This window comes from Zeugodacus cucurbitae, chromosome 5, assembly GCF_028554725.1.
Source record: "Zeugodacus cucurbitae isolate PBARC_wt_2022May chromosome 5, idZeuCucr1.2, whole genome shotgun sequence".
Classification (NCBI taxonomy): domain Eukaryota; kingdom Metazoa; phylum Arthropoda; class Insecta; order Diptera; family Tephritidae; genus Zeugodacus; species Zeugodacus cucurbitae.
The window spans coordinates 17,851,549-17,865,168 of record NC_071670.1 but is presented as its reverse complement, the minus strand read 5'-3'; the positions used below and the strand labels follow the sequence as shown (position 1 = coordinate 17,865,168).

The window sequence follows — 13,620 nt, the reverse complement described above, 5'->3', positions numbered from 1 at the left end:
TCTGTATGAAATGACATTTGTGTTGTTGAAAGCGTTTTTTATACTCTCGCAACAAAGTTGCTACGAGAGTATTATAGTTTTGTCCACATATTGTCCGTTAGTCTGTTCGTCCGTCCGTGCAAGCTGTAACTTGAGTAAAAATTGAGATATCTTAATGAAACTTGGAACACGTATTTCTTGGCACCATAAGAAGGTTAAGTTCGAAAATGGGCGTAATCGGACCACTACCACGCCCACAAAATGGCGAAAACCGAAAACACATAAAGTGTCATAACTAAGCCATAAATAAAGCTCTTGAAATAAAATTTAGTATGAAGGATCTCACTATGAAGGGGCATATTTGGATGTAACTTTTTTGGGGAAGTGGGCGTGTCCCCGCCCCCAAATCGGTTATTTGTATATATCTCGCAAACCAATTAAGATATATAAACCAATCTTTCTGCAGTCGGTTCTCTTACGTACGTCACCATACATCATGAAAATAGTTGAAATCGGATAATAACCACGCCCACCTCCCATACAAAGGTTATTTTGAAAATTACTAAAAGTGGGTTATCTCACTAATGGAAAACGTCAGAAACACTAAATTTCACATAAGAAATGGCAGATGGAAGCTGCACTGAGATTTTTTTTACAAAATTGAAAATGGGCGTGGCGTCGCCCACTTATGGGTCAAAAACCATATCTCAGGAACTACTCGACCGATTTCAATGAAACTTGGTTTGTAATAGTTTCCTTATATCCCAATGATATGTTGTGAAAATAGGCCAAATCGCTTCACAACCACGTCTACTTCTTATATACCAGAACTTTGAAGACGATCTGAATCGTTTACTTTACAATATATAAAGTAAGCACTAGTGAAGATATCGGTGCAGAACTTTGCACAAATACTATGTTAATAGTGTGGCAGCCCCATTCTAAAAATCGCCGAAACCGCACCATAGGTTTTTAAGGCCCCATATATTGAACACGAGGACCTCGGTGCTTCTAACCTAATATTATGGTTTCCAACTTTCAATGGACTTTATACAATATATATGACGAATATGTGGGTCAAATTGTGTATTATATAATATAAATAAAGTTAAATAAATAAATTGCGATAGTATAAAATGTTCGGTTACACCCGAACTTAGCCCTTCCTTACTTGTTGAAATTATAATGATGGATTTAACTTTTCAAATATTTAATCCACATAATTTTATTTTATAAAATATGAATGACAGTTCCAAAATGGCTATCCACCGCAAATATGTTCGGAAGATTTACATCGACTTGAGTTCGTAAAAATCGCATAATTTCGAGTATCCGATAGTTTTATCATACTATAATATACCTTATTGGTAAGTTTTTTAGTTATTTTGTTAAGACAACTTTTGTCTGATGGAGATCTTGTTTGTTGCCACTTCCGGCGTATTCGGTAAAGTCTTACCAATAAGATAAAGTCATTTAAAAATTTAACTCTTAGCTATTATCTGAAAGGTTTATCAAATGATGATAGGAATGATTATTCACTCTGGAAGTGTACAAAAAACTTATCGCGACCAGTGATGCAGAATAATCCAATCTGAAAAACCAAAAACCAAAAAACCAAAAACGATATAGAGAAAGCAAACGTTTTTTCAGAATACCTTGAAAGTGTTTTTAAACCAGATAATACAACCAATGCAGATGAAATGGAACCTTATAATTATATCAACCACACAGAAATCCCTCTCGTAACTGACGATGATGTGTCTTCGGAAATAAAAAAATTGAAGCCAAAAAAATCACCTGGGTTTGACCTTAATACCAGTGAATTGTTAAAACAGCTACCACAAAATACTATAAGTAAAATTACTGATATAATGAACGCAACTTTTAATCTACAATACGTTTCTATTTACTGGAAAACCGCAGAGGTGATTATGTTCAACAAACCTGGAAAGCCAACACATGATGTAACTTCTCTACTACCAATGCTTTCAAAGCTTATGGAAAAATTATTTGCTATTCCTCTTAACAAAATAATCGAAGAGAGGAAGCTGATACCGGAGCATCAGTTCGGATTTCGGAAAAATCACTCCACTATCGACCAAGTGCATAGAATAACTCGAGTTATTGAAAATGCTTTTGAAGAAAGAGAAGTTTGTTCGCCCGTCTTTCTCGACGTTTCCAAAGCTTTTGATAAAGTTTGCCATGGCGGACTCCTAAACAAAATTAAGGTGCTTTTGCCAACAGAATATTACAATATTTTAAAATCATACATTTCGGACCGCTTTTTTCGAATTAAACATGGAGATATGTACTCTGACTTAAAGGAAATAAAAGCCGGTGTTCCTCGGGGTAGCGTGTTAGGTTCCATTCTCTACTTACTTTTTACGTGTGATCTACCTAACGATGACAATTGTACTACAGCAACATTTGCCGATGACACTGCTGCTTTGTCTGTCGGTAAAACACAGACTGAATCAATTATCAAACTACAACAACACTTAAACAAAATATATGAATGGAGAAATGGCGAATAAAATTAAACGAAACTAACAGCCCTATTCTGTGCACTTTACAAATTCAACAAATTTCTAATTTGTAAAAAATTGAAATTTATCAAGCATTTCGTATTCTGTGTCTAAAATAAAAAGCTCTTTACTTTATAAGTTGTTAAGAAGTAAAATGCTCTTGACAAATAAAATATCTCGCTGTGGATAGTTGTGAAAGTGAATTTGTTGCAATGGAGATATTTTACTTTTGTCGTTAGTTTTATACAAAGAGGAAAAATATAAACATGTGGATGGCTCGCGTTATTGAGCCGTTTTTATAATGTATTAAGAAGTTTATTTTTCCGTTTTTTGTATAAAAAAATGAGGATAATGAGGGTAACATTGACGAAATTGTTTTCTATATATTGCATGCTATTACAGCTTAGCAAATTTTTGCCAAAAAAGAACAAAGTTTAGATTTCGTAGTCCCCAAGGAACTTTTCTGAAGCTAAACATAACAACCAACTAAATCAAAATTGCATTCCAAACAGTTTTAAATATATTATAAAGGACATATGTATATGTATTATATTATGAAATATTCTACGGCTTTGCGGGGGAGCAAAAAACTATGGAGGATCTGGGTTGGAAAAGTGAATATATAGGCTCTGCCATTTGATTATCAATTAACTTTATTTAAGCGCGGTACTCCCTCTTTGGTTAGGTATAACCCTGTCATCTATATAGGGTAAATGGAGTTGTGAAACCAAACCAAATACTTTGCATCAGGTCTGAATGGCTTCAGTCGATATCTCGACATCAGAATCGGATAGGTAGGCTGATAACTCTTTGGTCAATCATAAACCAAACTAATCAACGAAGCCACACTGAAGAAGGCTCGGTTAAAACAAACACTCATCCAAATAACGGCGTTTTGCATGAAAAATAGTTCCAGCTTCGGAGCATGGAATATTTGCGCACCCTAAGAAAAGTATAGACCAAAAGCAATGAATTTATTGTGAAATTGAAGTTAAATTATTAACTATTTTGCAACAAATATTGAAATATATTTGAAAACTTACGTTAAAAAAATAATTCAAATCAATTTTTCAATTCAATTCGAATATAATTGGACAGAATCAGCTGTTTCTGTTTACATTATTTTGTTTCCCACTCATGTGGGGAAAAGCTATGCGTACTGAAGCTTTTTATTTTATCAAAATTGTCACAGAATACCAAGAAAGTTCTTACTTGATAAAAATCTGAAAAAATTGTAAACTTTTTTGTTATTTTGTCAAGTGCACAGAATAGGGCTGTAAATCAGTACATGTGGATTTCACCTACAATAATATCAGATATATGCCACTGTACATAAACGGTGTACAAATACCATATCACAACACTGCGAAACACCTTGGTATGACACTAGTTACTAAACTTAGATGGAGAGCACATGTTAAAAAGAAACAAGTAAGGAAGGGCTAAGTTCGGGTGTAACCGAACATTTTATACTCTCGCAATTTATTGATGTAATTTTATAAAGACAACACAATTCGACCCATATATTCGGCATAAAGTTCAATAGAATAACGAAAATCATCATAAATAGTATATGGGGACTAAGGTAATTCCTAAACCGATTTCACTCGTTTTCACCACCAAGATACAACGTATCGAAGACTATACGCTCACTTAATTTAATATTACTTATAATTAGGTATATGGGATCTGGGGGAAGTTATGACCCAATTTTTACCATTTCAGGTACAGAGAGAAACTGGTATAAGAAAAAAATTCAGAGGGAATGAATTACATTAAAATATCTGAGGGATTTACCTATATTTTCGGTGAAAAATTAACCTTAGGCACTGAGTTCTTCATGTTTGATATCAGGGGCCTTGAAAAGTCATGGTTCGATTTTGACAATTTTTCCACAAGTGATGTCACAGCTCAAATACAGTATTTGTGTAAAGTTTTATTCCGCTAGCTTCATTGGTTCCTTATGAATACATTATAAAGTGAACGAATCAGATGGAATTCAAAATTGGGTTATATGGGAAGTAGACGTAGTTGTGAACCGATTTCGCCCATATTCCACCCGTGTCATCAGGAAAGTGTTATGTACCGAATTTCATTGAAATCGGTCGAATAGTTCTTGAGATATGGTTTTTGACCCATAAGTGGGCGACGCCACGCCCATTTTCCATTTTGTAAAAAAATCTCAGTGCAGCTTTCTTCTGCCTTTTCTTATGTAAAATTTGGTGTTTCTGACGTTTTTCGTTAGGGAGTTAACCCACTTTTAGTAATTTTCAACCTAACCTTTGTATGGGAGGTGGGCGTGGTTATTATCCGATTCCAACTATTTTCATGATGTATGGTGACATACGTAAGAGAACCGACTGCAGAAAGATTGGTTTATATATCTTAATTGGTTTGCGAGTTATATACAAAAAACCTATTTGGGGGCGGGGTCACGCCCAATTTTTCCAAAAAAATTACATCCAAATGTGCCCCTCCCTAATGGGATCCTATGTTCCAAATTTCATTTTCATAACTTTATTTATGGCTTAGTTATGACACTGTATAGGTTTTCGGTTTCCTCCATTTTGTGGGCGTGGCAGTGGACCGATTTTGCCCATTTTCGAAAGCAACCTCCTCAGGGTGCCAAGGAACATGTGTTCCAAGTTTCATTAAGATATCTTAATTTTTACTCAAGTTATCGCTTGCACGGACAGACGGACAGACGGACGGACAGACATCCGGATTTCAAATCTACTCGTCACCCTGATCATTTATGTATATATAACCCCATATCTAACTCTTATATTTCTTGGTGACACAAATAACCGTTATGTGAACAAAACTATGATACTCTGTGCAACAGGTTGCGAGAGTATAAAAAGAAGAAATAGAAATAAAATTCAGAAATAAGTATTGGCTATTGGGCAGAAACTCTGTTCTATCCACATTTAACAAAGTTCTTATTTACAAGCAAATACTCAAACCAGTTTGGACTTATGGTATCCAACTTTGGGGCTGCTCAAGTCCCAGCACTGTCGCACAAATTCAGCGATTTCAAAACAAAATTCTAATATGCGCCGTCAATGCACTATGCTATATATTCGCAGCAAAGATCTTGAACGCTTAGTTGCCGCATCAATCCACAAATTTGCAAAATCTCACATGGAAAGACTTACTCACCATGTGAACACCGAAGCCTCTGCTCTTGTCGCTCAAAGCGAATGGAAAGAAAGACTTAAACGCAAAAAGCCGCACCACCTTATGCAGTAGCCAGACACTCCGCAATATACACGCAGAGTATACTTAATCTATTTGTATGATACAATAATCAAAACAAATTGTTCGTTAGTTTGTATTATATTAACTAGTTACAATGGTAAAATAAATAAAAAAAAATACGATAATATACTCAGAAGTTAGTATCGCTTGATGTGGGTCTACCGTTATTCAGAAAACATTTTGAAATATTTCACATTTGTTAACAGTCAAGATTTGAAGCCAAGTCCAACGCAATCGCCAACATACCAAGATCCATTATTCAATAATACATTAAAGTGTGAATTTCCGTACGTAAACGCAGCATATATAACACTATAGCTCAAGAAAGATATGTATAAATTAAACAGATATACACTCGCATGCATACTCAAAAAACACACAATTTGTTTGTGAATTACTTAAGAAAAAAGCAAATTTGTTGACCTAGGCTATTTGCTTCATCACCAGTGTTGACTTTAACGCCTGTTCTTCGAATTTACAACAGTAATTAGTCGCTTTTTTCCACCTTCAACATCGAGCGAGCGTCGTTTTATTTATTCTGCCAGACTGTGGCGTAGTCTCATCTGTACACAGGTACCTACACTTACACCTGTTGGTCTCCTTGCCTTTGGATGGACGTGTGCGCGCGCTTGCACACAATATATTGCCAAGATCGCCATCATCATCATCAGCGGCAGCAGCAGCACATTGCCAACACCAGCACTGACGAATTGGCCAATCCCACAGCACCTCCAGCGGAGTTGAGCTGCAGCATTTCACAGTGAACTTGAGCGCATGCGCTCTTACCAGCTTATACATATACAATGTGGCTGTGTGTGTGCGCTCATACATTGCCTTCTCGGCTTCAGCGCCGTTTTTTGCTCTTGCTTTTACTTTAGCTGCGGTTGGGGTTGCGGCTTTATCGCTTTGATCTTAGCGCTTTCAGAGTTAATTGCACGACTGCCGCATTTAATGTTTCGCGCGTTCACTACGAGTATAATGCGAGTATTGCCATTGGCATTGTGCTTGTCAATGTCGCTTTTGATTCTCACATTTTCCGCTCAATGCACAAATCCATGTATATTTAAGAGGGGATTTTGTAAACATATGTACATATATATATACTCGTAAGTATACAACGTTTTCAGCACATGTATCTTATACCGACAATAAGTTCTGGGTTCGATACCCATAACAAATGTTTCTTCGCAGACAGTTCTCCCAAAAACTGATTAGTTGAATAAAATTCATTAAAATTTAAGGAACACGATAATAATAATAACTGAACAGATATAATTAATCAGATTACCCTCCGATCTTAGCTATTCTATGAGCGTAACTTTTAGCTCTCTAGAAAAAATAAGTCTGCTGTTAATCTTTGAATTTTGAGGATCCTATAACTAATTTTAGCACAGCACTAATTATTTGGCATGTCCGATCTAAAGTTGATCTACGATAATCCTTCAAAGCCACTGTCCAAATCTCTTACATGTAAGAAGTAAGATTCGCGTGCACCAAAGTAGCTAAAGAAGTGGTTATTTGAAGCGAAATTAAGCGATTTTTATACTCTCGCAACAAAAGTTGCTAAGAGAGTATTATAGTTTTGTTCACATAACAGTTGTTTGTAAGTCAAATGATCAGGATGACGAGACGAGTTAAAATCCGGATGTCTGTCTGTCCGTGCAACGGATAACTTGAGTAAAAATTAAGCAATCTTGACGAAACTTGGTGCACATATTCCTTGGAACCTTGAGGAGGTATTGAAAATGGGAGAAATCGGACCACTGCCATGCCCATAAAATGGCGAAAACCGAAAAATGTCGAAAACATAAATAAAACTAGAAAGGTAAAAGTTGGTATAAATGATCGCACTAGGAAGGTCTTATCTGGATGAAATTTTGTTTAAAAAATGGGTGTGGCCCCGCCGATAAATAAGTTTTTTGTGAATATCTCGCTAACCAATACAGCTATATCAATCAAACTTTCTGCAGTCATTTCTCTTAGGTACCCTATTACACACCATAAAAATCGATGTCATGGGACCGTAGCCACGCCCATCGGTTCACAACCACGACTACTTTCCATGTAACTCAATTTTGAATTCCATCTGATTCCCTCACTTTATAATGTATACATAAGGAATAAAACTTTACACAAATACTGCATATCATCTGTGGCTTCACTTGTGGAAAAATTGTCGAAATTAGACTATAACTTTTCAAAGCCCCGGATATCGAACATGAAGAACTCAGTGCTTTTTTCACCGCAATTATCGGTATATCTCTCACATATCTCAATTTAATTCATAGGAAATCGTTTTCTTCTAATAATGTGTCTCTGTACCAGAAATGGTTTAAATCGTGTCATAACTTCAGCTAGCTCTCATATAGCTAATTATAGGATTTTCAAAAATACGATGGGCTTAATGGCTAATCGGTTAATATGTGAAATATATTAGCCAAATTAAGTGAGCATATACTATCAGATATAATGTATGTTGGTAATGAAAATGAGTGAAATCGGTTCAGGAGTTACTTCAGCCTATATACCTATATACGTTGATTTTCGTTTTTCTATTGGACTTTATGCCGAATATATGGGTATGGTGTATTTTGTTGGCACAATAAAATTGGGTTTGTTTACATAGACTGGATTATTAGCCTTGCTCCATATGGCTGAAAATTACTTTTATTTGAAGGGTAACCTAAGAGGATAACAAAATTGTTTTTGGGTGTATATTGAAGGAACCACCATTAAGTCCAATTTGATTTATGTACTATAGGAACATAAGTAATTATCGGCTGAGCAAATTATCGATGACACAGTCAGTTAATTAAAATTTAACTCATTCACATTAATCAGTTGATTTATTTTAGAAACTTTGATTGAAGTCGGCTATTATCTCTTAATTTGTCTCTAAAACTCTTTGTCTTAATACTGCATACTCTTGTTCAAAGGTTCAGAAAACGCTGTTCTTCCGACAATGCGTTTCGGAGTTGTTCGAACACACAGATATGCTATTTATGTAAAAGGAGTTTCAGGCATGCTTAATCCCACATTTATAATAGTTAATATTATGTAAAGGATACCAAAACCACGGCTAGTATATTACAAAATTGCCTTCCAACATTCTTTCGCTTTCTTTCATTGTAGATCACAATATAGGAAATCTATCACAGGTTTAGTATGTGTTCGGTGTTAATTTTCTTATTATACTGAAGGCTAATAAAAAACTATGTAAGAGATTTAGTTTTCAGAACTCCAATCTTCGGATTTATTAAGGTAAAATGTGATAAAGGTTGAACACTATGTAGAAGTTCACACCATAAGTTGAGGACCATAACGACGAATATACTCGTTTATAAAATTCTGCTCTAAAGTTAATTATGGAAAATTGCATTACTAATGGAATATTAAATTAATGTTGAATATAATATTTTATAGGATCAAATCGAACAGTTCATCAAAAATATACTTTATACTTTAATGTTCCATGGATGCAATTTTTTACCCCAAACACTATTTACTACAGTTAAAGAACACTGGTTTCCTACTAGGACCAGTAGCGTACTAAACGCTCATTCATATATTGTTGATATTTACTTACTTTGAATTCTTACCATTTTCTCATTTATTAAACACATGATTTTATTGTTTTAAAAAATATATTTTATTTAATAATTTAAATTTATATAAATATATTTATATTATTGATATACTAACAACAATTATATGTAGTAAAATATATGTATACATAGAGCTTCTTTAATACAAAAGAAATCGAAATTTCGATTTAATATATAAATAGGTTATATTTACAATTTAAAACTATTAACACATTTTCTTTTAAGATTTTAGAGTTTTTCAGCTGGCATTAGCACATTGTGTAAGAACTAAGTTGTGGAATACTAGCGACCATACAGTAAATATTAGGAGTCCGTAACATAGAAACTACAATAATTTTGAGAAATGAGATAGTGCATTCCGTACTATCAACGAACTGGTCCAAAAGAGAAAATTGGAATAGTAGTTCGTGGTATTCGTTAAACTGTTCGTGCAAAGTCGAAATCTATATCTTATTCACATGATACTGTGCCATAAGTAGATAGTTCTAAACAAGTCCATTTTACTGCATGGCGACTATTTACGTTCTTATACATTGGAAAAGAAGGATACAACAAAAATACTTTTTATTTATTTACAATTAAAACTATAGCATTTACAAAAATTTGAGGTTAAATATACGAACTACAGTTAAACAACGTAATATTCGAGCCTTTACAAGTTAAAAAGTTAGCTTATGTAAACTCCATTAAAGGTAATTGACTTAAAGATATAATCCCAAAGTATATACACCCTCCCTTGGACTGTGTTGTTGCTCAGCAGCAACACTGAAGCCGCGTACTCCCAGCATTGAGCGCTACACATGCGCTTGATTCGGATTATAGACCGGCACATTGTGGAAGTTGATGCCGCTATACAAAGCGCTACTGACCGATTTGCCATTCGTGTGTATGTGCTTCTTCGGCAACGATGAGATCGACTTAGTTGTTGACGAAGAAGTGGGCGTGGCCACCAGTCGACTGCGGTAGGACTCGCAGGTCTTACGTGACCATACCCACATGCCGGTGAGTGTGCCGCCCGCAAGTTGAAAGAATATTCTTATAAGCGTTGGCCAAGCTGTGCGTTGTTCTGGCGGCGCGCAATCTTCGTGTGTAGAGCAGGCGGGTACCGAGTCAATGTAGCGCTCAAAAAATGAAGTTATCACACCCGCTATTGTCGGCATGAAGAACAGCAACGAAAATATAAGAAAGCGCTTACGGATCTGCGAGAAGCGTTGGTGACCGAAAATTGGTTTGATTTGCTGTTGCAGCGAGTGTAGTGATCTGGAGGCCCGTACGGTAAAAAAAAGGCCGAGCAGGAGTAGTACCAAAGCGGGTATTTCCACAAAACCGAAAGCTGAACACATGCCAGTCAGTTCGTTGGGGCGCACCTGTTCCATTAAGAGCGCCGCAATTGGTGGCGCCAATGGTGGCACCCAGGCCAGCACATGAAATAGACCGGACTTTTTCTCGAGCGCCTCACTCGACCACTTCTGATGCGAAGAGAGGAAGAAGCATAGCGCAAAGATCAACCACCAGGTCGCGGCGCACAAACTCAGATAACTTGTGGTGATGTATGAGGCCAGGCAGGGTGGCGATATCGAGCAGGCTGCGCTAAGTTTACCTAGCGGATCTTCAAGCATGGCGAGTGTACGCGTGGAGTTGTGGAATACGATGCGTTCCAGATAGCAGACACTGAAGAGATTATAGCAGAGGCAGAGAAAAAGCACTGGGCGCTCGGGGTAACCAAAACGCGTCGGCTCAGCCCAAAATGTGACCAGCGAAAAGAGTGTTAACACGAAGCAAACGGCCGAAAGACCAAGGATAAGACCCTCCGCAATTTTCTTCTGTTGCGTTGAGTGAAAGGCATCGCGATTGCATTGCGGTACGCACAGCTCTGCATTCAGCGGATCGGCGGTGAAGTTGAGCGGACAGATGGCGGTGGGCGCAATTGGTTTACTCAAGTGTGGTGGCATCTTCCAGGCGGACCAAGGCCAGTAGAATTGCGTTGGCTGCTGAAATTGCGGTTGCGGTGAGGGCGGATGTGGCTGCAGCTGCGTGTGTTGCTTTTCGGACTCTTGTGGAATTTGCATGCACAGCTCGTGTTTCTCCGGTTGTGGCAGTGTGTCACAGTTTAGGAAGTCGGGCCACAGTTGCATGAGTTCGACATGAGTTTCGCACTCGCTTTTTACGGTCTCGCAAAGCTGCTTGCAAGCGGTGACTGGACGTGGTACATCGGGCGTGCAAAGCGGAAAGAGCGAAGAGCAAAGCAGGAAGCGTGCGCGATTCGAGCAGGACGATTCGATGAGTGGCAGCAGTTTCGTCATCTAGAATGAGGAGAGGAAACAGAAAATAAATTATTAGTTGGTTGCATAAATTCTATTTTTTTGCTGTAGTTTTTTGTAACAATTCCAACAAAAAACAAATTTAGAGACAAAATAAAAACGTTAATAACTTGGGTTTAAATGCTTTCAGTGAACGTCAAAAAACTACGTCGGTCAAAGACTCACTCGCATCAAATTAGTGCAGCAGACAACAATGCACAGCCAACAAATTCTAAAGAAAGGCAAGCAAAACAATTATTTTCTTATGGACTTTTGATTTTTTTACTGCCTGCGTGATTGACGTGGGCATGTGAGTGAAGTTGACATTTGACGAAATGTGCGTATATTGCAAAAAGATACTAAGAGAATGGTGTGTTGAGAAGGAAAACTAAAGAAGAGTCTTACTGAGAAAACGTTTTAGCAGAAATGTAAAGAAATATTTAAGAAACTTTTTTTTAGGTTTTTAAACACACTTATATTTATTTAAAAATTTTTATACATATATACATACTTTTAGGAAAAGCAATAGGAAATATTTGGAAGTCTCAACAGTTATCCATTCGAACAAAAGTGCGGTTGTTTGACTCCAACATAAAATCTGTTTTGCTGTATGGCTGTGAGACTTGGAATGTCATCACCAGGGATTCCCAACGACTACAAACCTTCGTCAACCGTTGCCTTCGAAGAATACTAGGCATTTACTGGCCGGATATAATCTCCAATGAAACGCTATGTAGACGCACGCAACAAACCCCACTGCGTCTCGAAATTCTCAAACGTAAGTGGGCGTGGATCGGGCACACATTGGGCAAATCTGTAAACGAACCCGCCTGGACAGAGGCGAGTTGGCAGACCTGCTCATACGTGGAGAAGACAGTTGGAGGCTGACTTCAGACCTACAGGAAAAAGTTGGGGCGAAATAAAGCGTATGGCATGTGACAGAAATGGTTGGAACTGTTTTACTGTGGCCCTATGCTCCTTGCAGGAGTAACAGGAACTATATATACATACTTTAACTAAAATATCTTTGTATGCCACATGCTGAGCCTAAGAAAGCTTGATTAAGTAACTCAATTGGTTTAATTTGCTTGGACCTACTTCGAGTCACTGAACATTACAGATTTAAGAGTTTATTTTTTATCATTTTGTTGATAATATTCGTTGAAATGTATGTATGTATAGTACCTAGTGAATCACTGTTAACCTTGACACTATTTATATTCATGATTCATGGTATAACTGACTGATATAATCGACTGGTATATTCAAATACGATATAGCGTCTAGCGAATCAGTCTTTATTTTCATGATTTTCTTGCCGAAGGTGTTATCGAATCGCAAGAACTTGGTTAGTGCCGAATCGAGGAAACAATTGGTATAACTAACACATATAATCGACTGGAATGCGGTGATCATTGCATTGTTGTTTTCATTCGACAGAGTGACCAGAGTAGAGGTGAATCGAACGCGGCTTGAGCAACTCCCTTATTCACAGCTAATTTAAACCAATTGTGCTTTTGGTAATGAAAAGAATATCCGATCATAAAAAAATTTACGTTAACCCCACTAGAACACTTTCTTATACAGGGTGCTTATATTATTTACATATCTCATACCAAATTGATGTCAGTCAATGAAATTAAAATATGCCGCTGTTAGGTGCGGTCTGTAGTAAATATTTATCGCATGAACGCTCATTCAGATCGCAATAATATCACACATCAAAGTACCGTAATTACTAATAACAACAACAAAAAAAAAACTAAAGCAAAATTTATACTAATTATAATTAATGCTTTAGAAATAATAGAAAGAAAAAAGCACCTGCACAAACACACCAACCACTCTACCGGATGTCCACGAAAGCGAGGCGCTTTGAACTGTGCCGCTCATGAAAAATAAATGTGTTGCTGCAATTAGCGCGCAAAACGCTGAGGCGACGCGGCTAAA

The 13,620-nt window shown here is 36.9% G+C and overlaps 1 protein-coding gene across 1 annotated transcript in view; it reads right to left on the bottom strand.

Moving 5' to 3' along the window:
* Window positions 1–9,398: 9,398 nt before the first annotated feature.
* The window catches only part of LOC105218078 (frizzled-3), a 33,076-nt gene continuing 28,854 nt past the window's right edge, over window positions 9,399–13,620 (bottom strand). The window contains exon 2 of the mRNA XM_011193429.3: window positions 9,399–11,673. Within this exon, the coding sequence (XP_011191731.2) occupies window positions 10,165–11,673 (1,509 nt within the window). The 3' untranslated portion in view covers window positions 9,399–10,164. The remainder of the gene's footprint in view (window positions 11,674–13,620) is intronic.